At 45.8% G+C, this 25096-nt stretch overlaps 2 protein-coding genes across 4 annotated transcripts in view; one reads left to right on the plus strand and one right to left on the minus strand.

Annotated features, from left to right (window-relative positions):
* Positions 1 to 23097, minus strand: part of BORCS5 (BLOC-1 related complex subunit 5) — a 37548-nt gene extending 14451 nt beyond the window's left edge. Inside the window, exons 1-3 of one of the 2 annotated variants that reach the window (XM_053387538.1) lie at positions 22992 to 23097; positions 21459 to 21602; positions 5852 to 6009 (exon numbers count right to left, since the gene is read on the minus strand). In XM_053387538.1, the coding sequence (XP_053243513.1) occupies positions 5852 to 6009; positions 21459 to 21602; positions 22992 to 23049 (360 nt within the window). In that variant the 5' untranslated portion in view covers positions 23050 to 23097. Of the gene's footprint in view, positions 1 to 5851; positions 6010 to 21458; positions 21664 to 22991 lie in introns of both variants that reach the window. The other variant, XM_053387537.1, reaches the window with a different exon arrangement.
* Positions 1 to 25096, plus strand: part of MANSC1 (MANSC domain containing 1) — a 292156-nt gene that overhangs the window by 254778 nt on the left and 12282 nt on the right. Inside the window, exon 2 of one of the 2 annotated variants that reach the window (XM_053387534.1) lies at positions 23560 to 23620. In XM_053387534.1, the coding sequence (XP_053243509.1) occupies positions 23560 to 23620 (61 nt within the window). Of the gene's footprint in view, positions 1 to 23554; positions 23621 to 25096 lie in introns of those variants that run through there. The other variant, XM_053387533.1, reaches the window with a different exon arrangement.

Genomic DNA, 25096 nt, shown 5'->3' on the forward strand with positions numbered 1-25096 from the left:
GCTTTCGATTTGCTGTTAATCAGGTTCTTCTGTTCAGCTAGCAGCTGGTGCTTTCTACAGCCAAACTCTTATCCAGAGTTTCTAATTTCAGCTGGAAGCTGCGCTAAGGCACTGTGGCACAGGGAGGCACAGGTCCCTCTTCCACACACACTCCAGCGTGCGCCAGGTCTTCCATGCTACTGACTGTGGAAACTGCTGCAGGTGCATTAGCTGAATCTGTGCATGATTCAGCTCACAATGGAGGCTGTGACGGGGGAGGGGGGTATTTGAGCACAGCCTCGCTATATGCACTGCACATAATTAAAAACAATGCCAAAAGAAGCACATCTTTCTTTTTAAGCATGCATGGGTCAGAAATGGAATCATCTTAAAAGAGGTATTCTTGGATAATTTAGTTAATCATCTAAATTGTTTGTCTGTTGCTTGTGGCTTTTCAAAATATTTGTATGACCAACCTGGTGCAGACCAAGTGTGGCATCAAGAGTGCCTGGGACTGGGAACCCTGCGGAGATGCATGGAACAGAAAACTATCCTGCGTTTCATTCGCTTACATTCTGCTCCCCTATTGTGATGCTTTTTATGGGGAATTCTTCAACAGAAAGGAAGGGGGAAACTCCCCACCCCCTGGATCCATTACAAATTGTATAAATAAAAGTCTAGTGATCAATCAAAGGCACCTTTTAAAACTGATCCAAGGTTTTCTAACCAGTTCATTGGCAGGGGTTGTCAATGGGATGTCCGAGGGCATTTACCCACAGACGCCCTTCCTGGAGCACACCAGGGCCTGTTTCTGCGCTGAAATTAGGCTTTACAATGACCCTATTGTCCAGCAGTGGTCAAGACACAGAGTCAAGGGCTTCAGTGTCTCCTGCTATGGAGTCCAGATCAGGTTCAGGTTCTGGATCTGTTGCCAGGCCCGTCTCTAACCAGTGGTGCAGCTGGCGTGCTGAATCAGGGCGCTCCCTGCTGCCTAGGGTGCTGCGGGGAGTCCGGAGTTGAGCTGAGTCGTCCAGGAAGAGCCGAGAGAGCCTAGCAGCAGGCAGGCAGAGCTCTTTTGCCCATGGCTCCGTCCCCTGCGCGCCACTGGTGTAGGGCCAGCCCAGCAGCACGCTACTCACACGAGGCTCCATTGGCCGGCTTCAACAGTCACCTCGGCTCGTGCAGCGATGCTTGTTTTTTGTGCACCCGACCTTGCAGCCTCTGCCGCCGACTCGGGACTCAGGCTCCGGCTGTTGCTTAGGAGCGCCAAGCAGGAGGCGTTGAGGTGCAGCCAGCCTGCCCAGAGACTGAGTGCGCCCGGCCTTGCAGCCTCCACCGCCTGCCACCTCAGGAGTGGGGCTCCTGCTGCTCAACAGCCAAGCAGCCGGGGCGTAGGAAAGGGGGGGCGGGTCTCCCCAGGGGCCATAATGGAGGGGGGGTGACAAATTATCAAGGAACAATTACTGCCCTACTAGGGCGGTTCATAAAAAACTTTTTTTTAGAAAATGCCTGCTCCAAAGGCCTTATCTTACTACACTAGGGATTATATAGCTGTATCTGAAATTTCATGCATATCACTTAATATCTTGACCCTCCTCCATGAAAATAGCTGTTTACTTAGCCGTTTTCCTATGTTGTGAAGGCTGAAATTTCAACAAAGCATGTGCCTTTGCTAGACTCTTTCCAGGCACCTGCTAAAAGCATTCTTCTTTAGGCAAGCATACCTAGATGCTTAGGAAGCTGAAGTAATTTTAATCTTAATATTTTAGCTTTTGTACGTTTTAAAGTAGGATTGTTAATTTTTCCTGATTTTACTGCTGTGATTTTTTTTGTTTTGGTTTTTTAAAATAAATTTTAATAAATAAATAGACAATAAATAAATATAAATAAAATAACACAAGCCAAAACACAATCCATCCTGTAGATTTAAGTATCTGTCCATAGTCACCTGCTTGTTATCAGAGGCTCAGAATCCACATTCCTTTGTAAGAAAATATGAAATAACATAAAACCATTTTTGCAGGTGAAAAAAAACCACAATGGGCGGGGTGACAAGAAATTTTCTGCACCGGGTACCACCTGACCTCCCTACGCCTCTGCTGGCCTGTGCGCACCTCAGCCTGCCTAGAGGCTGTGTGCTTCCCACTAGGCGCACAGCCCAGCCTTGCCTCCGCCACCCTCCGCCTGCCCAGAGTCCGAGGTGGAGCAAGGGAGGCGCTGAGGTGGCCGGCCGAGATCCCTCAGAGGTGCCGTCACGTACTCAAGCTCTCCTGGGCAGCCCCCTTGCCACCGAGGAGCGGTCCTTCAGCCCACCGGGTCTCGCCTGGTGAATGGGGCTTGGGCTACAGGGCACATGCCAAACTTTCTGTGGGATGGCCACCCCTGGAGCCCTTTCCAGTGACTGCCACAGAGAAGCCCATTTATTTATTTCTTGGAGTATTTTAATCATAGTATCACAGAACTGGATGGTTGGAAGGGACCCCAAGGGTCCTCTAGACCAACCCCCTCCAGCGCAGGAATCACACCACAAGCATCTCTCACAAAAGAAGTCTGCTCCATCTTCCCTGCGAACAGCCCTTCAGATAGAATAACAGAACAATTCAGAGTTGGAAGGGAACCACCAGGGTCATCTAGTCCAGCCCCCTGCAAGGCAGGAATCTTTTGCCCAACAGGGGGCTGGAAACCACAACCCTGAGATGAAGAGTCTCCTGCTTTACTGACTGAGGTATATCGAAGTTCAGCATTTTTTCTCATTTTGGTGCCAGGTTAAGTCCAGGAGTGACTTGTCAGATTTTGGCTGGCTCACATGCATCTGAGAATATATCCTGCTTTTTTCTTTTCCCAAGCAGAGATAATGTGTAAGCGGGTGTCAGCTTCCTAAAAAAAGGTCAACAACTCTGGGAAATGGGGGGCGGCGGCACTGGAGGGATCTTTGCACCACAGCACTGGATATGCTTAAGACGGCCCTGTCTGTTGCTTCAGGAGACCGCTATGTCTGAGCCCCCAGAAGAATTTCCATACCACCAGGACCTCATGGGAACCTTCTCCTGAAAAAACAAATGCCGCTGACAGTACCTCACTGCTCCAGCAGCACATGGAGCTATGGAATAGAGAAGAAGGGCCCATCTTCATCCCAGAAGGTTGACCCTTTAAGGACTTGGAAGTTCTCCAGAATGTGGTGGAGCCTGAAAGAGATGGCCTGGAGGCAGAGGCTTAAAAGGGCTCAATATGCCCACAACCTCTCTGAGAGTAAGACTGGAACATGATAGGCTTGGAAAAGCCTTCTATTTTACCCAGTAGACAGGCTTTTTCAAGCCTAGCTACAGTGCAGGTAGGTGATTTCAGGGCTGTTGCCAGTCTCTTCCCTGCTGTGCTCCGCTCACCACAATTATGCTTCAAAGAAGCAATTTATTGGCTTTAGTAGAAACCATTTATGGGCTGGGTGGGTGTAGTTGTGGTGTGTGCATAGTGCCCAGAGCATTTATTTTCTGGTTTGTATAAGCTTCTGAGGTAATGGAAAATCAACTCCAATTTTTAAAAAAGTTACGCCACAAATAACATCCCGCTCTATTCTTTGGAGGCTAAATAGTAACTCTGTTTCTGGGAAGTGGCACAGTGCCAATCTCTCATTCTTTACTACTGAATTTGGCTGGCGTTTACTTACAGGGTCTACAGCTCCAGTGACTTACATACAACAACTGGGCACCATACAAGAATGGAAGGGTCATCCATCATTAGCAACATCAGGAGAGCCACTGCTTTCTCATCCATTCTTACTAGGCCTTAATTACTGCTGCGTAGGACAGGCGCTGAAAACAGACACATTATGTGACAAATGCTTCTCTGCACTGCACTGGCCTCCAGTTCAGATAGCCAGTACAGGCAGTCCCATGTAGAGAGCTCTCTTCCTGTCTGAAATTCTGTTATCACACTTCCTCAAGGCATGTCTAAACTACTTCTCTGTTTTCAGGGAATAAGCCAGCAGCATGAATGCTTGGGGGAATCTGGCGTGAAGGCTGCTGTTGTTAAAAAATAAACATTATTATTTCATTCATGAATCACTTCCTATGAGATAACTCAAAAGCATTTAAGATAAATAAAACAATTTTAAAAACAAAAACCCAATTACATACAAAACTATTCAAAAAACCCACCAAAAACTATTACCATATATAAAATCAATTTCAAATCCAATGCAGATATGAACGTGGATACCAATATTCACTTATAAGACTTGCTGATAGAGAAAAGTCTTCAACAAGTACCTAAAGGACACTAAGATATGGCATTCGTGTGATATATAATGGGTAACTTCCTCCAACACCATTGTGCAGAACAGACTTCCTAATCATGCGACGGTGGTGCGGCGGCAGCAGGAGGCCCCATTAGCTAAAGTGGTGCTTCAGGTTAAGAACAGGTTCAGGTTAAGAACGGACCTCCGGAACGAATTAAGTACTTAACTTGAGGTGCCACTGTACAAGCTGTTTTGTTTCCCTCTGTTGGCAGTTAGACTTCCCGGTTAGTTCTCCACTCAAACTAAAAGCAAGAGCAGTCACCATCAGAGAATGACAGAAAGATGAATCTAGTTTCAGGAAGGTTTACAGGCTTTATTTGAATTAGCACAGTTTCTTCAAGTTGGCAATTAAAGAAATTGCTGGATTTCGAAGTAATCTGAGTCATCAACATCTGCAGATACATTCACACCTTGTGTAATTAGTTGGCTTCAGATTATGTGTTGACCAAAATAAAAATGGTTCACATCTGAACTGGGATTCAACGCAGCATGAAATGATTGCAGGCATTCAATAAATGCAGTGAATCACATTATTGTTCATCTAGCCATATGGAAGTTCTGAGTTCTGAGTCATGCTAACTATGAATCTTGGCTGCCCTGTATGGAAAGTAAGTAAAGATTAACCAACCACCCAATAAAAATAGCATGTTATGTTCATTGCTTATTTTAAGAAAGGGAGAAAAATAAGAGAGAAAAGAGACAGTGGTACAATCTGGTTTGCAAAAGGAAGTTGGGCAGAAACACTGATCGTGACATTTGCACAATTATTACCTGTTTAGAACAGAGTATGTTGAATTGTGTAATACAAGCCAATGATCTAACAATCTAAGTGATAACAACATTCACTGGTCAATGATTTTCTCCACATATTTGCTCAAATGCAATATTAATGCCAACTATCAAGCATCTACAACAGCTAGGAGATGTACACAATCAAGAAATTGGTCGGTATTTACAGGAGTTTATAATCTAAAACAGATGATACCTGAAGAAAGTAGGACTGCAGCTGAAGAATGGAAAGTGCAGCTTGCTTTGATTTATCTAACTTGTATATCACTTTTTACTACAAAAATAAAGTCTCCATGATGTAATTTACAATGCAATGAAGTGTAATAAAAATACATTAAACCAAGCAAAATATCAAAACAAAAGTGATGACCAAAACGCATATGACAGCCTGGACTGAGGATTCCTCCTCTCCATAAAGCTGGTAAGAGGGGCTTCCATGGCTGAAGAGGCAGATGGACCTTTGCGTGGATGGAACTGAGGAAAGCTGTGACAGAAGCAGCTTAGAGTGGATGTTGGTGGGAAGAGGGGTGGAGCAGGGCAACGCCTTGTAACACCACCACTTTGGTCCGACACAACTAGCGTAAATAGGACTTTAACCTGCTTTAAACTACTATTCTCTCCCCCAGAGAGACATAATTATAGAGCAGTTTTCTCCAGTCATGTTACAAATGAGAGGTGGGGGGAATAAAGTGGGAAGCTGAAGGGCTTTTCTTGCCTCAAAAGGGCAAGAGCTGTTGAAGATGGCTTCACAGAACCCCTTTGCTTCTCCAACCCCAGCATATTCCATACCTCTTTGATCCGTTTGACTAAAGCATTCTGGTCAAAGGCAACCGCTTCTGCGCATTGGTGAAGGTGGTCTTGGTATCGCAGGCAGAGCTGTAGAACTTGCTGAGAATCCAGTTTCTCCAGTTTTATGTTGGTAGGAGCTGTCTGCCCACTGAGAAGACCTAGAAGAAAATTGACAGCAAAGGAATTTACTAAAATGGCTAACAGCAGAACTAGCAAAGGGATTGGTGCGATCAAAAACAAAACACATGTAACAGCATCTCCACATAAATCCCCAGTTGTAATCAGCCTGTTCTTAGTGCCATTTACCATGTTACACAAAGACAAATCCAGAAGCAGCTCAACAGCTTACTGGTGATCTATCATGTAGGATACCAAGGCCTTCAAAGCACCTTGCAGGCAGCAAGACACTGCTAAAATGGAGGGGGGGGACCCTTCATTTTGATCAGAAAGGCGTTTTCACTGCGTTAGATGTGGGAAAACTGCCTGCAATGGGAACTTGAGTAAACCTGATACTGTATACGCAGCTTACACAAAATCGAACTCTACCCTCTGCCCATCAGCTGACGTCCCCCACCCTTCAGAGTGATGTCAGCTGACTGACGGGGGGTGGGGGCATGGTATTGAAAAAATGACCTGATGGACTAAACACCTCCGAATCACCACAATGATTTTGTCTAACTCCCTTTTCCTTTCTTTCCTTCCTTCCAGCCAGGGCATGAAGGGCCACTCTGTGTGTTGCAAACTATTATTGTGACTCCAAAGAAACCAGACCATTTCTGCTGGGGTGGCGTTCTTGCCTGTTTACAGCATTTATTTCATTATTGTGTTTTACTGTGTTTTGTCAGGCCACATGTTGTATACAGTGGTACCTCTGGATGCGAACGGGATCCGTTCCGGAGCCCCGTTCACATCCAGAAGCGAACGCAACCCGCCTCCATGCGGGTCGCGATTCACCCGCTTCCGCGCATGCGTGTGACATCATTTTGACCGTCTGTGCATGCGCGAACGGCAAAACCCGGAAGTAACGTGCTCCGTTACTTCCGGGTCACCGCAGCACACAACCCGAAAATACTTATCCCGAAGCTACTTCAACTCAAGGTATAACTGTATTGCTTTGGGCAGAACTCTCTGGAAACTAGTGACTGACACTTAGGTAGTAATTACTCATCATGCATGTAAAAATCTTCCATTAGGAATACAGTAAGCCCACAACTGATGCACATTTAACTTGTGTGCATTCAGCTATACACGTATGGCAAAAAATGTACAAAAGGGGGGAAGCAATGTACAAAAGGGGGGGAGTTAAAAAAAAAAAGGCTTTGACAATCCCACCCGTCATTGAACCCAATGGGCTTTGACTACAAGATTTTGGCTTTAGGAGCAAACCCCAGGACATCACCCCACGTAATTTGCACGCATACTCTACTCATGCTGCTAGAAAAAATTGTTGAAATTGTTGCCTCTTACATTAACAGGAGAACAGTAACACTATTTCCTTGCTTTATTCGTTTTTTAAAACAGCAATGTATTCTCAGCTTTTCCAAGTGTCTATTTGCAATCATATTCTGGGAGGCAGAGACAACATGGGTGGCTGAATTATAAAAAGGAAAAGCCATGCAGAAGGTCTGCTAACAATCATATTCTATTTCCCCTCCCCTTCCCCACATTCAATAGTCATAAAGCTGTTTTACTCTCTCACACACAGCACCTCTGGCTATTCAGTTTCTAAATAAAGAGCAAGGTAGTTTAGACTATTTATTCCCAATCCAGTGTGCTGTTAGAGAAGTGCTGGTGCCACATAAATTAAATTACATATTTAAAAAGCCTCTTGTGGGCCCACCCACAGAAGAGGGAGCCTGCTGTGTCACTACATCACATACTGTATTTCTCTACCCTAATTGCCTACACTGAATCTTCCCTTCCTGGGATCAAGCAATTCTTCCCCAACTCCACATAAAAGGGGTGGGTGCAGAATTGCCCACGGAGTGCAGTCAGGAAGCACTCCGCCACCCCTTCCAGAGAAACACGGGGGGGGGCTCTTTGGGGGGAGTCTAATTTGTACTTTACCTTTACTCACAAAGTAAACGGCTGTGGGGGCAAATGTGAAACTGTGCATGCAAAATTTAATTCAAGGGGCAAAACTCCCTGGGAATCGTATGCATCTGTTCCCTTATTACTTACGTGCACTGTACAAGATTTAAATGCCTTTCATGGCAAAGCACACATTTTAACAAAAGACAAGGCACTACAAAGAGCATTTGCAATGTACCCTTTAGACCACATAAACCATTAACATGACAGCAACTTTGGCAATGTGGCCCAGGTAAAATAATTTGCACAGGGAAATCTTTAGACATCTAGAGGGCATGTGGGTCAATGGCACTGGAAGCTTAAAGAAAATAAAAACCTGTGCCACCAGGTGCCTGATCTGCAGCTAGGAACTTCATGCGAGGCATGAAGGCCGCTCCCTGCAAGGCCCTTTCCACCTGGCCTAGGGGGCGAGGCCCAGACTCACCAGCCCCACTATGTTAAATATGTATTCTGTAGTTGACCTCCTTCGTAATGTTTTATTTTGAAATCTTTAAGAAAATATTTTAGTTTTCGATACTTCCGGGTTAGCGCCATCGGCTAATGGCGGATTCCCTCCGAGCTCCGGAGGGAATCGGCTCCACAGGATTAGGGTCTTACCGCTGCGGCGACACGGGGACCATTAAAAATCACAGGCGGTGAAGCCTGTGAACCTGGTGACTCGGCGGGCACCATTTGCGCCCCCTACCTGCGAAGGAGCCTTTTTAAAGGCTTCGGAACGGGGGACGGGGTGAGCAGTGCGGTGCTGAGAGTTGACTGCTTCTCCTGCGGAGTGAAGCCGCGCTGCCATGGCCGGAGAGCGCTGACTTCTTCTTGTGATTTGGACTTTAAAATAACAACCCGTGAGTATTACGGAAATTGGATTTTTAAGGAAATTTTTCTTTTGTGAATTAGGCACGATCGGGGAAGGCGTAAACAGGAAGTCCGTCTCCCCGTCCTGTAAACAATCTAAAGCAAGGACCTGCTAACTAAGGTCGAGAGAATTCTTTCTTTTATTATTGGGTAAAAGACATTAATTTCACGATTTGGCACTAGAAGAAATTTTACTGGAGGATAAGAGCTAATTTTGGGAGCTGAAGTGCCACCCCCCCGGACCCGGGAGTGATCCGCGAGAGAGCCTGTTGAAAAGACATCGAAGAGTTTGACAGCTGTCAAATTAGCTGTCAAGACGGAAAAAGAGAACTTTGTTTCTGCTGCTTCTGCTGGCTATATTTGTTACAATTAGACTATACTTTGTTGAAAATAAGGAAGAACTGATACAAACTAATTTGACTTTTGGATTTGAACTGGAAGGAACACTAAGTAACCAAAATCCCTCTAGAGGGGATTTTGGGACATTACAAGAATGGCTGAAGGAGGGAAAATTCAGGCTGAATTGGACAGAGTGTTTCTTCTCTTGGGAAAGCTACAAGGCCAAATTGATGTTTTGGCTACAAATGTTGCAACTCTGGACTTAACAGTAAACAAATCCATTGAATTTGATAAGGAATTGACTCAGGAAGCCCATGCAGCTGGACAAGAAGAGAAACTCGAGAGTTTTGAGAGTGTGAAGAAAGAGATATATGTTGTTTCTGAGGAAAAGGAAGGAGGAGATGTAATGTTGCAGAAGACAAAGGAGAGCCAGAGGCCTGACATGATGGTTACAAAGGAAAATAAGAACTTGATGGTGAAAATTTGGTTTGAATTGGAGACTGAAGAATGGAGAGATCTCCTTATGTGGAGATCGGAAGACCCAAGGATTACAAATCTGATTAAGGTGGAAGTTGGAGCTTTGGGGACATTTGGACTTGAAAGGAGTAAGAAACAAGATTCAGGCTCCACTTTTAAGTATGGAGGTCTGGCTGGAAGAAACATGGACCCTATTGGACTAGAGCTTCTCCGAGATTTGGTGTTTAATACCAAGGACTATCAAAAAAACCAGCAGAGAGGAACTGAGAGAGAATTAAGAGCCTCGGACGTGAGATCTCCAGGCTGATAGTAGATTGATTGATGGACGTCTGTTGGGGATTGAAACCGGGCAAGGGGGGGTGGAGTTTGGGAATCCAAAGGGTGTATAATTATAATCTGTTTTGTTTTTACTTTTGCTATCTGTTTGAGAATCGAGGAAATCGTGGAAGGGAATTTAGGCCGACTTTAGAAAAAGGTTTTAAGAATAAGCACTGATGTATTATTATTGATGTTTATAAGGCAAAATTGGTTTTTTAAAATGAACTAAATATAAAAAGGTTAAAAATTAGGGATAAGAACTTGTTGAACCAACAATTTGAATTGGAATACAAGAGGGGGAGGTGTGGGGAAGTCAGGGAAATATGTTATTGAAAATAAGGATTGTGAATTCTATGTTTTTAAACTTTTTGGTTTTTGGTTTTTTGATTTTTTTAACGTATTACAATGGAAAATCTTAATAAATATTTTTTAAAAAAGAAAGGAAATATTTTAGTTTTCTGTTATGTTGCTTTGACTGTATACTCTGTATTTGACTTTCCTCAGATTGTTTTATTTATGTTTTATTGAATTAATATGCTGTAAACGTCTTTGAGAGTTTGGTTAAAAATATAAAGCAGTATAGAAATTTTAAAAATAAAACAAATAAAAATAAAACTAGTTTGCCAAACAGCCACTGGGGAGCTGCTCGTGTACCCTTCCCCTTGAACTTCCGCAAATGCCTTGCAAATGTCATGGCTTTACAGATACTGCTCCGCCCTCTCCTTTGTTTGGCCTGGCAGCTCTCTGCGTGTGTCTGGATGCCTGTCTGTAACTTGGTGGCAGCGGCTGTTTTGCCTTCCTGGGCTTCCACTTGCCAGTGCAGACACCTGACATGCCTAACGGCCATAATTGCGTTGCTGCTCACAGGGTGCATGTAGGAAAGTTTTAAGGGGCTTTGGGGTCTGTGCCTCATCTCACAAAGGAGAAAGTCACAAAGCAGAAAAATTCTTTAGGAGTAGGGGCTTCTCGGGCCCAGATGCCAGAGGCTGGCTCAAGCTATCAGGTGGCCAGTTGACTACTCACAAACGGCAGTTGCCATGAGTTTCATAAGCCTGGCAAAATTTTGCTGTTGAATTTTGGCAATTTTGCTGGAGTGGAGACTTAAATCAGGGCAGCCCCCAAAATATCACCGGACGAGAACCACAAAGAATTATGCAACTTTAAGTAGGGAATTCTGTGCCATGGTTATACTATGGCGTAGAAAGACAGCAAAAGCATCCCTAATTTTTGTATATTTATGTACTCAAAGCCTGCAAACAAAGCAAGCTGCTTTTTTATATATAGTATGTTCAAACAAAAATTATGTCTACAATGTTATCCAGTCCTCCTTGATTCCTTTTCCTGCCCCCTTCCTTCACCCACTCCCTCTTCTCATGTTATGCTGTTTGTGCAGGGGGAAAAGAGTCCTGCTCTTGCCAAGAGTGACCTCAGCTCATACTTATTTGGTGATACACAGGAGAATTTCACTCAAGCAAACATTTGCAAAGTTTCAAAGTCTCAAGGTTATTGGCACCTCGTTGCTGGCTACATTTGATGCTTCTTTTTCATTATTCTTTACTTGGTTTGCTCATGCAAGAAGTCATTATACTGGAAGAAGCATTAAAAATAAAGACGTGACACTTTCAGGTCCCTGCACCAGTCTTTAGGAGACGCCTTTGGTCAGGAGTTAGGACTCGTTCCCCCTCGCCCCCCCCAACAGCAAGTGTGACTTTTGAGTCTTTTTGCATAAGGAATGTGCAATACTGAAGCAAGAGATGGTCAAAAATGCAATACAGGATTACACCCAAGATTAAAACTATTAAATAAATCACCCTCCCTATGAACAACATTTTTACAAGAGTCAAACTGTCAGGGAACTGCCATCGGCTCAGAGGCAAGAGATAGAAGGGCAGTTGTGTCAGAGGGAGCCTCCGAAAATCTTGCGAAGCAGTTCCTCTTCCGGTGAGGAGGAAAGCCCCACCTCCAGGGGGGAAGAGGTGGAAGGACCAGAGGATGCTAGTGGGAGCCGTAGCACCGCTCCTGAGCAAGCTGGAGAGGAGGGAAGCACGCCCTTGCCATCGCCCATCCTGCGCAGTAGTCTGAGGCGCAGGGAGGGGCGGAAACGGCTGGGGGTAACGAAACTTTTATGTGGGGGAGGTACAAAAACAGACCACTCCCGGATTCTGCTAGCGACTGAGTCAGACATGAACTTATGATGCTCTTCACTGTAAATAGTTTGCACCAAAATAAAGCCTGTAAAAGACCGGCCGGAGTCCCGCCTGGTTACTCTTGAGCAACCACAACAGCCATCTGACACAAACCAAATCATTTTATGCAAGTGCAAAATAAGAGTTATGAAGTCCCTACAAGACGACACAGCAAAGGAACTGGTCACTATTCATTTGCACATTTAAATAGCAACAAGCCTAAAATAAATACCTGAAAATTTGACTAGAGGCAGAACATTTAAGGCTCATCACAGTTATGACCATATTCCCAGCGCACGACGAAACTGATTTAGTAGTTTCTCACTAACTTGGTAAATCTGTGTCTGGGCTGTGCCACGTCTGACTGTTCATATGACTGAATGTTCTTTCATAAAAAAATATCCTCCACAGAACTCTAGATGGGGGGGAGGGGCAGAATGGTTTGAGCTAGCTTTCTATTTGCAAGGACTCTTTCTCTTTTTGCATGGAGAGCACTGAACTGTGTGCGGCCACAGCGGCAGACTGAAGTTGTACAGTTCAGACACAGCCTTGCCAGCAGATGAACAGCACAAGACCAGCAAGAGGTTGTGCATCCTTGTCTTCTGTTGCTACAACAGCACCCGGCTACACACACTGCTTGTCAGGTAACAATTCTGGACATGTACAAGTTCTCTGACTATGTAGATCTATCAGGATTAGACTTGCTGGATGCAAAAGAAAATTAAACGGGGTATTACTGTCATGATCATATCAAGGTATTTTTGAATACCATCATCCCTTGCAGGCACATGAAAAATTGTGCAGCAAGTTTTAGCGAAATGTCTCAATTTTTATTGTATAGGTAGCAAAATACTCCTACAATGCCACACTTAATGAGTAAACTAAAATTTTGGTGAAATGAAAGGCAATATCACCTGCTGCAGAAGAATTTAAATCTTTCTTGCAGGAAAATTGTCTAAATGAATGCTTATTTAGGGCAGAGACGCAGGCAGGTGGGTGAGGGTGTGCAGCTCAGGGGTTTAATGATCACAACAGAAATACTGAGAAAAACTTTCTCCATCAGCACTCTCTGTGTGTGTGTGCATTCTGCTAAGGCAGGAACATTACTGGCCTAAGGAGAATGAGCAGAATTTCAATATATACAATGCATACGCTTCAGAGGGCAAAGTGACATCTCTTTCAAAATCAGGTTGGCTTCAACCCTCAGAAGTCTGAAACTAAGACCAACAGGGATACGTTTTGACTTCAGCAGCACACCAAAAAGCCAGCATCTTTTCACATCTTGTACAAGTTGTTGCACTCTTAAGTTTCTAACACAAGAGCTGCTTTATCTTATTTTTTGCCCCCTTTGCAGCTAACAAGAGTCCTGGGAGAGAAGGAAGTTAATCTGAATCAGAGGAAGCACTTTAAGTTTTGCAACATCAATTTGGCACTGTCTTCATCTATCCCTTCATTCCCTCACAATGTCACCTCACAGAACCATAGAATTGGAAGGGACCACAAAGGTCATCTAGTCCAAACCCCTGCAATGAAGGAATCTTTGACCCAACGACCGAGCTCTACCGCTATATTGCCTGAGCTATCCCAGGCCAGGCCATCATGCTGCGTGGCAGGTCTGGAAATGTTATCTGAGTGGTCCCACTATCAGCCCATTTCAAACTGCACTGTTTCATTGCCATTATAGCCTTTGCATTGCGGCCTCTGCATGGAAGCCAATATTCAATGGTGCAATGCCCTATGGCAAGGGCCCCCAACAATTCAAAATGTTTTTCGATTAGGAATGTCATCAATGGAGGAACAGAAGAGAAAGATTAGGAATTGACAACATGCTATTAACTGCTACTCCCCCCATGTATCTATACAGATTAGGGGCTTATGGGTTGGTTTGTTTCTTTTAATTGACCCATTCTTCAAGATGCAGAATCAAATCATATATAAGAAAATGGAAGCTGTGATTGGAAATATTTAGGATTCACAAAATCTCTAGGAAACTACAGAAATGCAATGTATGTATCTGGCAAATGATCGAGATTCACTTGGCTTGGTATACGCCCTGAAAATAGTGTTGCAGCTTTAAACTTCTGAGGTTGGTATGGCTGCATTTTTTATAGCTTTGTTAATAATCCTTTGAACTTGAGGTTTTCATAGATTTTTTTTAACTTGCCTTTTGAGGTTTTATAAGACTGCTTTTCCCTAGCAGCAATTTGTGTGCCAGACACACTTTTTATAAAGTCAATGGATTATTACGACCTGATTAAGTGGCTCCATCTACTCAAGCTTCTAGGAACATGTGGTGTGTATTTTTACCCTGATTATGATTGAGCTCTGCCTTTGGTTGTCTCATGACATCTGGGGAGAAAAGAACCCAGGAGACACCAGCCACACATTCCAGTCTGGACTCCACGGCACAATGTCCAGACTGGACCGCATTCTGCTCACACAAGGCCTGCTCCCCCGGTAGAAACAACAAACACCGGTAACATTAAAACCACAGACCAGGGCCCAGTAGAAGCTACCCTCAAAATAGGAGAGGAAGCACAAATTACCCCATCGTGGTCCTTCAGACCCATCCTAACCACAAGCCAACTAGCTAGAGAGAGTCAACTGAAAACTCTCCAAAAGAACGATATGGGCGACATTACAACCCCCCTCCTCTGGGACACAATGAAAGCAGTCATCAGAGGAGCCTGAATAAAGGAGAGGGCATCCCTTTTTAAAAAAAAATCAAACCTCCTCAAAAATTGGTAAACTGGAACAAGACATTACGACCCTCTCATCACACTACAAAAAACAGGAGCCGAAAAACCAAACTCATAAAACTCCTTAAACTTATACAACAAAAAAGAAGGGAAATTGACTCTCTATAAAGCAATAAAACAATGATTAACATCCTATACTCTAAACAATGCTTTTAAGAATATGGAGGGAAGAACTCCAGACTATTAGCAAATAGATGCAGGAAAAAAATCACTCAAAACAGGAATACACTGTGTCACTAAAAAAGACTTTAATATGACATCCTCCAGCAAAGAAATAACCTCAGAATTTGCTGAATTTTATGCCAACCTATACACCTCCTGCAACCCAACTGAACAAGAAATCAGAAGACTCCTAGCAGGGCTGACCATGCCAACCTTATCAGCAGAGGAACAAGAATTCACGGAGAGCCCTCTCACCCCAGAGGCAATAGAGACGGTACTCAAAAACCTGAAAGCACACAAAGCCCCAGGCCCGGATGGCTGTACAGCAGAATTATACAAAAAAATCAAAGAACCCCTGATGTCTTACATAACCCGCCTATTTAATGACATTAAATAGGGCCCCCTCCCCAAAACCTGGACCTCTTCCAAAATAGTCTCTATCCCCAAAGCACTCAAAGATAGCCTCAAAATAGAATCATACAAACCGATCTCATTGATAAACCAAGACTACAAGATATTCACATCAATCCTATCTAATCGCCTAAAAATCTTCCTCCACAAACTTATCACTCCAGACCAGGCAGGCTTTGTTCCTGGTTGCAACGTAACAGACCCCAGGAGGAAACCACTGAATCTGATAGAACACAGCAAAACAACCAAATTCCCACTAGCGATCAGGTCCCTAGACATCTTTAAAGCCTTTGATTGCTTAGAATTGAAATATCTATTAGCAGTATTAACTAACATGAAATTTGGCCCCAACTTCCTACAAATTTACTCCCAAGCCTCAGCAAAATGCAGAATTAACAATATGGACTCCAATACCATAGCAATCCCAAGAGGCACAAGACAAGGATGCCCACTGTCTCCCTTCCTATTCATCTTGGCCCTGGAACCCCTTGCAATCCGACTCTGAGCAGCCCCAGATATCAAGGGTGTGGAAATAAAAGGTAAAACCTATAAACTAGGGTCGCAGGTCAACCTGATGGTCACGACACCAGACCCCATAAACACAGCAACTCAACACATCCGCAATGGTGTCGGGCCTACAAGTAAACTTTGCAAAAACTGAGGCTATGTGCTTAAACACACACACACACACACACACACACTCGCATACCCAAAAGGAATTCACCAACATCACAAAGATAAAACTTTGCAGCACCAAATTGAGGTACCTAGGGGTTCAAATAACCAGAAACCTCAACAAATTAAAGGTAAAGGTACCCCTGCCCGTACAGGCCATTCGTGTCCGACTCTAGGGTTGTGCGCCTATCTCACTTAAGAGGCCGGGGGCCAGCGCTGTCCGGAGACACTTCCGGGTCACGTGGCCAGCGTGACAAAGCTGCTCTGGCGAGCCAGCACCAGCGCAGCACACGGAAACGCCGTTTACCTTCCCGCTATAAAGCGGTACCTATTTATCTACTTGCACTTAAGGGTGCTTTCGAACTGCTAGGTGGGCAGGAGCTGGGACCGAAAGACGGGAGCTCACCCTGCCATGGGGATTCGAACCGCCGACCATGCGATCGGCAAGCCCTAGGCGCTGAGGTTTTACCCACAGCGCCACCCACGTCCCTATACAACAAATTATACCTCCACAATTACAAGCCCCTGTGGCGACAAATCAACAGTTACTTGAGGAAATGGAACAGTGCCAACTTCACCTTCTCAGACAAAATAGCCATGATCAAAATGATCACTCTCTCAAAGCTAACCTATTGATTCCAAATCCTCCCAATCTGGATTCCTCCAACCAACTCCAGTGGCAGAAAAAACTACACTCATTTATTTTATCACACAAAGAGCCAAGAATAAGCCCTAAATACCTGCACCTCCCCTCCTCAGAAGGAGGATAGGGAATCCCCAACATAGAATTATGTTACATCGGCAACCAAGTATACCACATAATCCCGTATATTCTAGAAAACGAGTCTTGGACGGGTCTTGGAGAGAGGCACCGTTGAATCATCTCCACAACAGCACACCCATTTCTCCCAAAAAACTAAAGAAAATCCCCACAATACTGAACAGGTTCACTGAACAGGAAGTGAAAAGTAGGCAAACTATCCCCATCCCCACTAACCCCCTGGCCTAACACCCACTATTCCAACACGCAGCACAAAACCTCCAGATAAACACCTGGCAAGCCGCAGGCCTGCACTGCCTAAAAGACTTCTACAAAAACAACAAATCCATACCAACACAAGAAATACAAGACAAACTAGGGGACACCCAAATACCTTGGCTAACACATTGTCAACTGTACGCTTCTTAAACAATCCAGCAGTAAAATCAGCAGCCACTAGGCCCTGGACCACCTTCAAAAACCTTCTCCTGACAGCAGAGGGACACAGCAAAGGGATGGCATCCACAATGTACAAAATACTGCTCCAGAATCCCACAACCCCCCTTGACGCAATCGAAGAACAATGGGAGCATGACATTGGCTATGAAATTAACCCCACCAAATGGACTAGAATGTGGTCTAAACCTCCCTTTAAGTCCATATCAGGTTCCTTACCCCTCTACTATTGTCCATGTCGGGTCGTCGCTCAACCATTCTTTTAGCAGATCAAGATGATCAGGTGATAGCAAAAACTGCAAGGTTTTTAGCGGGGCAATTAGAATAAGATCTATTATTTGATTATTGATGTAAACCCCAAAATGTATTTTCTATAGTTAAGTTTTTACCTCTATCTTCAGTACATTTTATTTTATTGTTATGGCTAGTGGCTGATGCAAATAATGATTCTATCTAATCTCCATATCAGCCCAAAGGGAACTTACTCTGAAACTCACCTACAGGTGGTACTTAACACCACGGAAAGTGGCGCTGATATGCCCAGGAACCTCAGCAACAACAAAAAAACCTCTCCCCAGTCCGAGACTGACACTCCAACCACTACCTCCACCCCTGGATTATTCTAAGGAAGGGTAGGCTAGACATTTCTTAAAATAAATAAAGTAAACATGTCACGTTGTCTGGGCATTTGTCCAGTTTGACCAGTCCTGGGGGAGCTCTTTCTGAGCCCTGCTCCCCAACACTATGAACTGGGGACTGAATCTGGGGCCATGGGCTTTTCTGCCACATTCCAAGCCTCTCCCTCATTTCCACTCCGTTTTAGAAATGATTACAAAACCAATTTTTCATGAGGGTTTAACACGGAAAGGGCTTCACTCAATCCTCCCTCTAGAGCTTGCAGATTGCTATTCTGCTGCAAACACCGTGAGTCCCTACCAAATAAAATTATTTTACTGAGTTCTGAACATCTGCTGCTCTTGGGAGCCCTGCAACGCACCAGAGGCAGTGAAGAGTGCCACCTGTGGGCTGCACTGGAATTGGCAAATTGAAAAGATCAACAATATCAGACCAGGCATCCCGGAAAACAACGTCAACTCACAGTGTGATGTTATGAGCTGCAGTGGTGAACTGGTTGGGGCACTTCACAACATTCCTGCAGCCTGGGTATATGAATCTCACTTTGGGCCTAGTCTTTACAGTAACTTAGGGCGAAAGTAGACCATGCAGTTTTACAGGCCTCTTTTAAAAAAACCCTGATGCAATTAAAATACTAGTGTGGCTCTTTGCCAAATGTGATCACTGTTAGGTAACTGAAAGACTCAGGGGTGGAGATCCGGGGGGGGGGGGGAGAGAGAGAGAGAGAGAGAGAGAGAGAGAGAGAGAGAGAGAGAGAGGGAGAGTGTGTTCCTGTCAGGGCTTACTCTAACTTCCCACTGACTGAGAAGGAAGATTCCTCAGAACCAAGGGGAAAATGTCTCTGCTTGGTAATGCAGCAAGAGAGCAGATGAAGAAAAAAAAAGCAAATGTGCAACAATAAAGGGAAAATGTTCAACTGTGCTTACTTCCACACAAATTATTTTTAGTTTAATGGAGTCTTAAACTTGCATTGGACTCCTGTTCTTGCCGCCAGACACAATGATGCAAAGGTCATATGAAGGAGTTTTGTACAGAGTCAAACGACTGACTTAGTCCAGTATTGATTGATTGATTGATTGATTGATTGCATATCCCTCCTTTTCTCCAACATGCTCAAGGTGGTGTACACTCACATGACGCCTGCCACTTCTCCCCTCCAAAACTGTCTCACTGGGTAGCAGGTACAAAAAGGAACGAACTTACCTGCCTTTGTGGAGGCGTTGCCTACTGGAAGCAAGAGCTGGTTACCAGAACCAGCCCATGTTTGAGGCCTGGCCTCCTGAACAGTTTGCAGAGAAAATAGCTGTGCACTTTTCCCCGAGCTCTAGTTTTTGTGAACATTTAATAAATGCTGTGTTTCCAATTATGCTTCTACCATTTATGTTGTATATTCCATGCACAATAGAATATTCCTATTATATACTCATCCTGTTCCGACTGTTAGTAAAATACAAAATAAACTCACTCACATCTTAGTGTTTCAATAACATAACAATAATGCAGATTCCCAAATCAAAATGCCTCACTATTTTTTGTAAAATGCTTAGAAGTTTTATTACAAGCAAGTAGTATATAAATTTTGGTGAATAAGCAAAATAAATGAACAAGGTACACTGGCTGAAGTGTTTCCCAACAGGCACCAGATGTCAGTATATATGGATTGCCTAAAACAGTGGTTTTCAACCAGTGCGCCAATGGCACCCTTGGGGTGCCTTGAATGCTGGTCAGGGGTGCCGCAGGCAACATTGGCCTCTGTCCCTCTCTCCTTCCACCCCTCCTGTGATGCCCTCGCATGTCTGCCTCCCAAAGGCTTGTGTGGCTGTTTGTTGCAGCAGCCCTGGACCATGGAGTGCTGGCTGCCAAGAGCTGAGGTGGCCTTGGAGTAAGCAAGCAAGTGGGTGAGGGAGCCCAGCGCGCCAGCCCTTGCTGTTGGGAATGGACAGACAAGTGGGAGGCTGGGCAGGCAGGCGCTGCGCTGGCCTTTCTTTTGCCTGCTGTGTGCAAAGCCTGCCTGGGAGCTGAAGGGGAGCCTGGCAGTACCTTCTGCTGCCCCTGCTGCCTCCCTGGGTAAAGTGCTGGCCTCACATTCACCTTTGGCCAGTCTCCATTGGGCCACTAAGGCTGGGGGCATCCTCTTCCCTGGCCCCTGTGGGGCAGTGTGAGGAGGCACCTGTCTTTGGGGCCTGGGGGGGGGGGGGACTCAGAGACCAGGAGCAGCAGCTGCAACTGCCCGGAGGACTTCCAAGAAGAGGGGAGACTCCACCATGGAGGGTGTTCAAAAAGGGTTGATGGGCTGCCAGCTCTGCAGGCAAGGGGTGACATAACTGGGCTCCTGTGCCCCACAGAAATAAGGTAGTTGGTCAAGGGACCCATGGACTCAAATTTTAAAATTACTGTATTTTTTGCACCACAACACTCACTTTTTTCCTCCTAAAAAGTAAGGAGAAATGTCTGTGCGTGTTATGGAGGGAATGCCTACGGGTGGCATGCCTACGGATTTTCCTCCTCTAAAAACTACATGCGTGTTATGGTTGGGTGCGTGTTATAGAGCGAAAAATACGGTACTTCCACAGCGTTTTCAAAAAGCAAATCCCGGTCTTTTAAGTTCCCCCTCTTTGGCATGGAGAAAACTGGAAAACTGCCATTTTATTTACCAATGTACAGATCAAGATGATGTTGAAAGAGTGCAGAAGCAAGCAAGCAGGCAGTACAGGCACCCAAAAATCAAGAGCAACGTTTACTGAATTTACTGTCAGATTATGAACAAGGGGATGCCTAGTCTGAGATAATGGGCATCAAAATACCATCTTAACTAAAGCACTACTGTTTCCCAGTTTATTCCTAGGCCGGGGTGGGAAGCCTCACGCCTAGGTTCCAAATGCAGCACTCTAGGCCTCTGTCTGGTCCACAGAACTCTCCCCAAGGCTACACCTCCCTGCTCAGCCACACACCTTCTCCCCAGATCTATTTTGCACCCTCCTGGAGGGATTTTGCCTAACTAGAATGTGTCCTTGGACTCCAATAATACTTCTTTCTTGCCTTGATAGAGGAGAAACAGAGGAGTGTGTGAGTGTGTGTAGAAGCTGTACATTCATTGCTCCCCGCCCAATCTTGCCTGTGGACCCACCTGCCACTTGCATCCTGGGTCCAAAAAGGGTTCTCCACCCTTATCCCAAGCCTCCCATAAGGTTCATCTCTTCACACTGCAGAACAAAATGACTCAACAGAACTAGAAGCACAAATATAACTGCTTTCTGGACAAACTACAAACCACTAGCTTTAACACATCAATACATTAAAACATGTTTATGTTTTACCCAGTTCTCTCTACCACTTTATAGCAGCATGAGGACTCAGCAATGCATAACAAAACAAATGAGAAGAGTAAAATGGGATCATCAAAAATCGGCACTGTTATGAACCAGGAGGCTCAAAGGGGAATGTGGGGGGCAGACATGGGAACCTTATTTTTTCATGTAATATCTTACCTTTCAGAAGGGGTTGGAAAGTTGGGATTTCCTGCAACTTAATGACATCTGGGTCATTGCTGACATTCCGCGAAGACTGCGTCCCTTGTGCCACCACCACAATATCATCCATTTTAGCTCGCTGCTTGGCCGGTGAAGGAGATGCTGGGGAAAATATCCAGTCAAGTATAAGGAAGCACAAAGCACACCTAGGATTACCCTTCATCTGGTACCAGCAAAAAAGAATGACTTAACAGTGTGTTGTCGTAAAACACCCACGCACTCAATTATTGTGATAGAAAGGTCCATTGGCCTGGTTTGCACGTAATTTGAATCCATAGTCTAAAGCAGACCACAGTTTATTGTAAATGTGAAACATGCCAGTGCACCGTGTTCATTCACCCGCAGCCCCTTCTCCCTATGCCAGAGAGAGGGAGCAATCAGACCCCTGACATAATGCTACATGCACTTCTCCCAAACAAACCACAAGAACAGACCTTGTGGTTTGCATGTAACACAAAGTCAGTGTGTTGGTTGTTTCCTCTTCCCTGTGGCGCAGGGGTTTGGGCACGAATTAGCCATGCACACTAGCTTGCTTGAGATAGGCAAAAATCCATTTTAGACCATGATTTCACAAAACAGGCCACTGAGCGAATTACAAGCAATCATCATTTTGTGCGGGAGTTCCGTTCTGGAGCTCACTCTGCCCCTTCTCATGACATCTCTGTGATGTTTCGGGGAGACTTCCAGGTTCGGGGCTGTGCACATCATGCATTAATAGGAGGCACCTTAATCAGGAGTTGCCTGTATGCATTTCTCACTATAATACTTGTAAAATTTAATTTCTTATTAGACTGCACATTTTCTGTTCTTGTCTCTAGTTCTAGTAACTTCTATTTTGGGAGGCCAAGGTCCAATTCTTACATGCACGCCCATCACTTTACAAAAAGTGTCACTTGCAAATGTATGTATGAACTGCATCGGTTGTAAAGTGGAACCTGAGATGGGACTGGGCCCTGAATGTGGCATTTTATCTTGCTCTTCCTGGTCAACTCAGCTAAGATAAAGAGAATGACAAATTAGAGGAAAGTTCTGCAAAAGGCTGTAATAAAAAATGGTGCTCAGTTAAATCAGCCAGGTCTAGTCTGCACATGTAAGCAGAATGAAACGCGACAGGGCTGGCAGATAGCAGAGGCAAGAGTACCAGTTCAGGCTGCAGATCAGGAATGCCATTTTTGAACATTGGGGGCAAGGCTCCTAGAACCTTTTCCTCTCCGCCTGATCTGTTCGTTCGTTCGTAGCAAGTAATTTTAAAAACGTGAGTTTCACAAGTTTGTTTCACCGCTGCCCACAAAGTTAGCTGATGGGATGCGGCTCTCTGGCTGGGAGCGTGAGAGCAGATGAGCCGCGCCCCACAAGGCGAGCCTTTCTCCCGCTTTGCACCGCGGAGCATTCCTGAGAAGCAGCCTGGAGAGGCGCAGCTCGTGCGCACGGGCTCCGTTTTAAAGAGCACCCAAAGCAAGCCCCGAAAGTGGGAGGGAAAGGGAGCCCCACCTGAAGTGCTGGGCTCGGGATGCCGGTTTTCCGCCTCTGCGCTCTGCTCGGCCCCCATGGCGAGAGCAATCCCCGGCGGAGCAGGGAGGGCTGCGCTGGCCAGGCGCAGGCGAGACCCCGCGGCGCGGCTCCCCGGGCAAAGGCCTCTCTCGCTCCCGCCGCTGCAGCGCCGCCGCTTCCGCCTTCCCAGCAACCCGCCTGTTTCGGTTCCCGGGTCAGCCTCGCCCAGGCCGGGAGGCGGAGCGGAGGGCGCGGCGGGGCCTCTTCGGCGCGGAAGCAGCGCCGGACTCGCGGCCAGATGGCGCGGCGATGCAAACCCCGGTGAGGAGACGTTCCTGGAGCCGCAGCTTTAAAGGCAATTGGCAGGAAATCCCATCAGAGTAAATGCAGGCACAGATCGGGTTGCTCGCTCGTAGAAATCATTCCCTCCGAATAAACGTCTCCTGTTTCTGAGTGAAGGCGACGTCTGCTCGGGGTGCAGCTTTGCTCAGGTCCTCCTCTTCCTTTTCCGCAGCTGCTCGCCCTGGCCGCGAACTCCTCCCTCGACTCCCAGGCGGAGTTCTCCCCACGCAGCGGTCGAGGAAGCCGGCCACCTTCGTCGGAGGGGAGCGCGCCGGCTGCCTGGCCAGGTAAGCCCCCCAAATCGGAGCAGAATTGAGCCGAGCGCTTCTTGGCCGTGGGAGCGCGTGGGGTTGCAGACCCGAGCTTGGGATCGGACTCTGCTTCACTGCTCCTCGGAACAAGAGAAGAAAGATCCGGATTCCAAAGGATCTCTAGGATTCATGGTGGAGAAAACGGATTGGCAGTCTAGCCTGCAACCTGCAGCGCACGACGCCCAGGACCGAGGCGTGTCCTCTTCGTGCTGCCTTTGGCAGATGCCGCCGTTTCCTCGAAGTCAGGGATGGGGCATCTGTGGCCCTGCGGGGCCGGGGCGGTCCTGCCAACATGGCCAGTGGCAAGGGTCAAGGGGAGCTGTAGTCGAAGAGCATCTGGAGCACCTGGAGGTCTCCATCCCTGCTCTGGACCATAGTTTCCCACTGTGCAGTAGTTCTGATAGTCCATTCTGGGAACACCAAAACTCCAAGCAAGCCAGCTAACAGAACTTTATATTTTGATGAAGCTTGTTTTGTGCCTGGGCTCAGGCTTCTACCACACTCAGTCGTCTTTTAGTCACGGCCCTCTGCCCTAAAACAGCAAGTGAGAAGGCTATTATTAATACTAGAAGCCTGCATCCAAACATTAGCTGGTTGGCTCAACTTAATGTGCAAATTCAGGCCTCCACCCCTTTTCTTGGACCTTGTAGCCCTCTTGGGGTTGCCAGGTCAAAATACAGCAGTGGCAGAAGAAACCACAGCAAGCAGATTAATCTCCATTCATGCAGTGAACAGAGTCCTGTTTCCTCCCCCTATCCCCAGTGTCCACACATTGAGTGTGGATGTCTGTAGGCTTCTGCCCAGGGGTGTAGACATAATTTCCACAGGAACTGAAACCCCAACTGCACAGGGTTCCAGCTTTCATAGAAACTGAAGGGATATGTGTGGACCTCTTCACATTTATTGTGTGTGCAGGGGGATGCAGTAGTCCAGTGCTCCCACCCGCATCTGTTCTTGGCAGTGAACTTCCACCCTTCCATCACCATGATTACTGTTTGTATTTGCATACCAGCCTTCCTCCCATCAGAGCCCAGGGGCGTGTATAACGTCATTAAAATACAATAATCTCAAAATATTTATTAATAACCATGTGTCTGTTAATAATCGGATTCTAGTTTAACACAGCCCACAATACTGCATCATCTATGAGGTTTTGCCACAGCCCTCCTTCCTGGGCTCCTCTGTGCTTCCACTCCCCACAGTTTTCTTTGGTCCCTGCTTTTCAAGCCCTGTCTCTTGTCCTGACCCAGACAAGGCCCTTCCTTCTCCCTGGGCGCAGAATAGGGCCCCTCCCGGTCTTTGTGGAGTTTCTTCAGTGTTCTTAGCTCAATTAATGTTTCCGTGGCCCTTTTCCTCAAGCAGCAAGGGGGCTGGAGAAGGATTGCCCTTACCTTTTGTGCAGCCCCACCCCCTGCTCTTGGTTTTTAGAAAGTAAGGGAGGGCATAATGTGG

Source organism: Podarcis raffonei, chromosome 5 (genome assembly GCF_027172205.1).
Source record: "Podarcis raffonei isolate rPodRaf1 chromosome 5, rPodRaf1.pri, whole genome shotgun sequence".
Classification (NCBI taxonomy): Eukaryota; Metazoa; Chordata; class Lepidosauria; order Squamata; family Lacertidae; genus Podarcis; species Podarcis raffonei.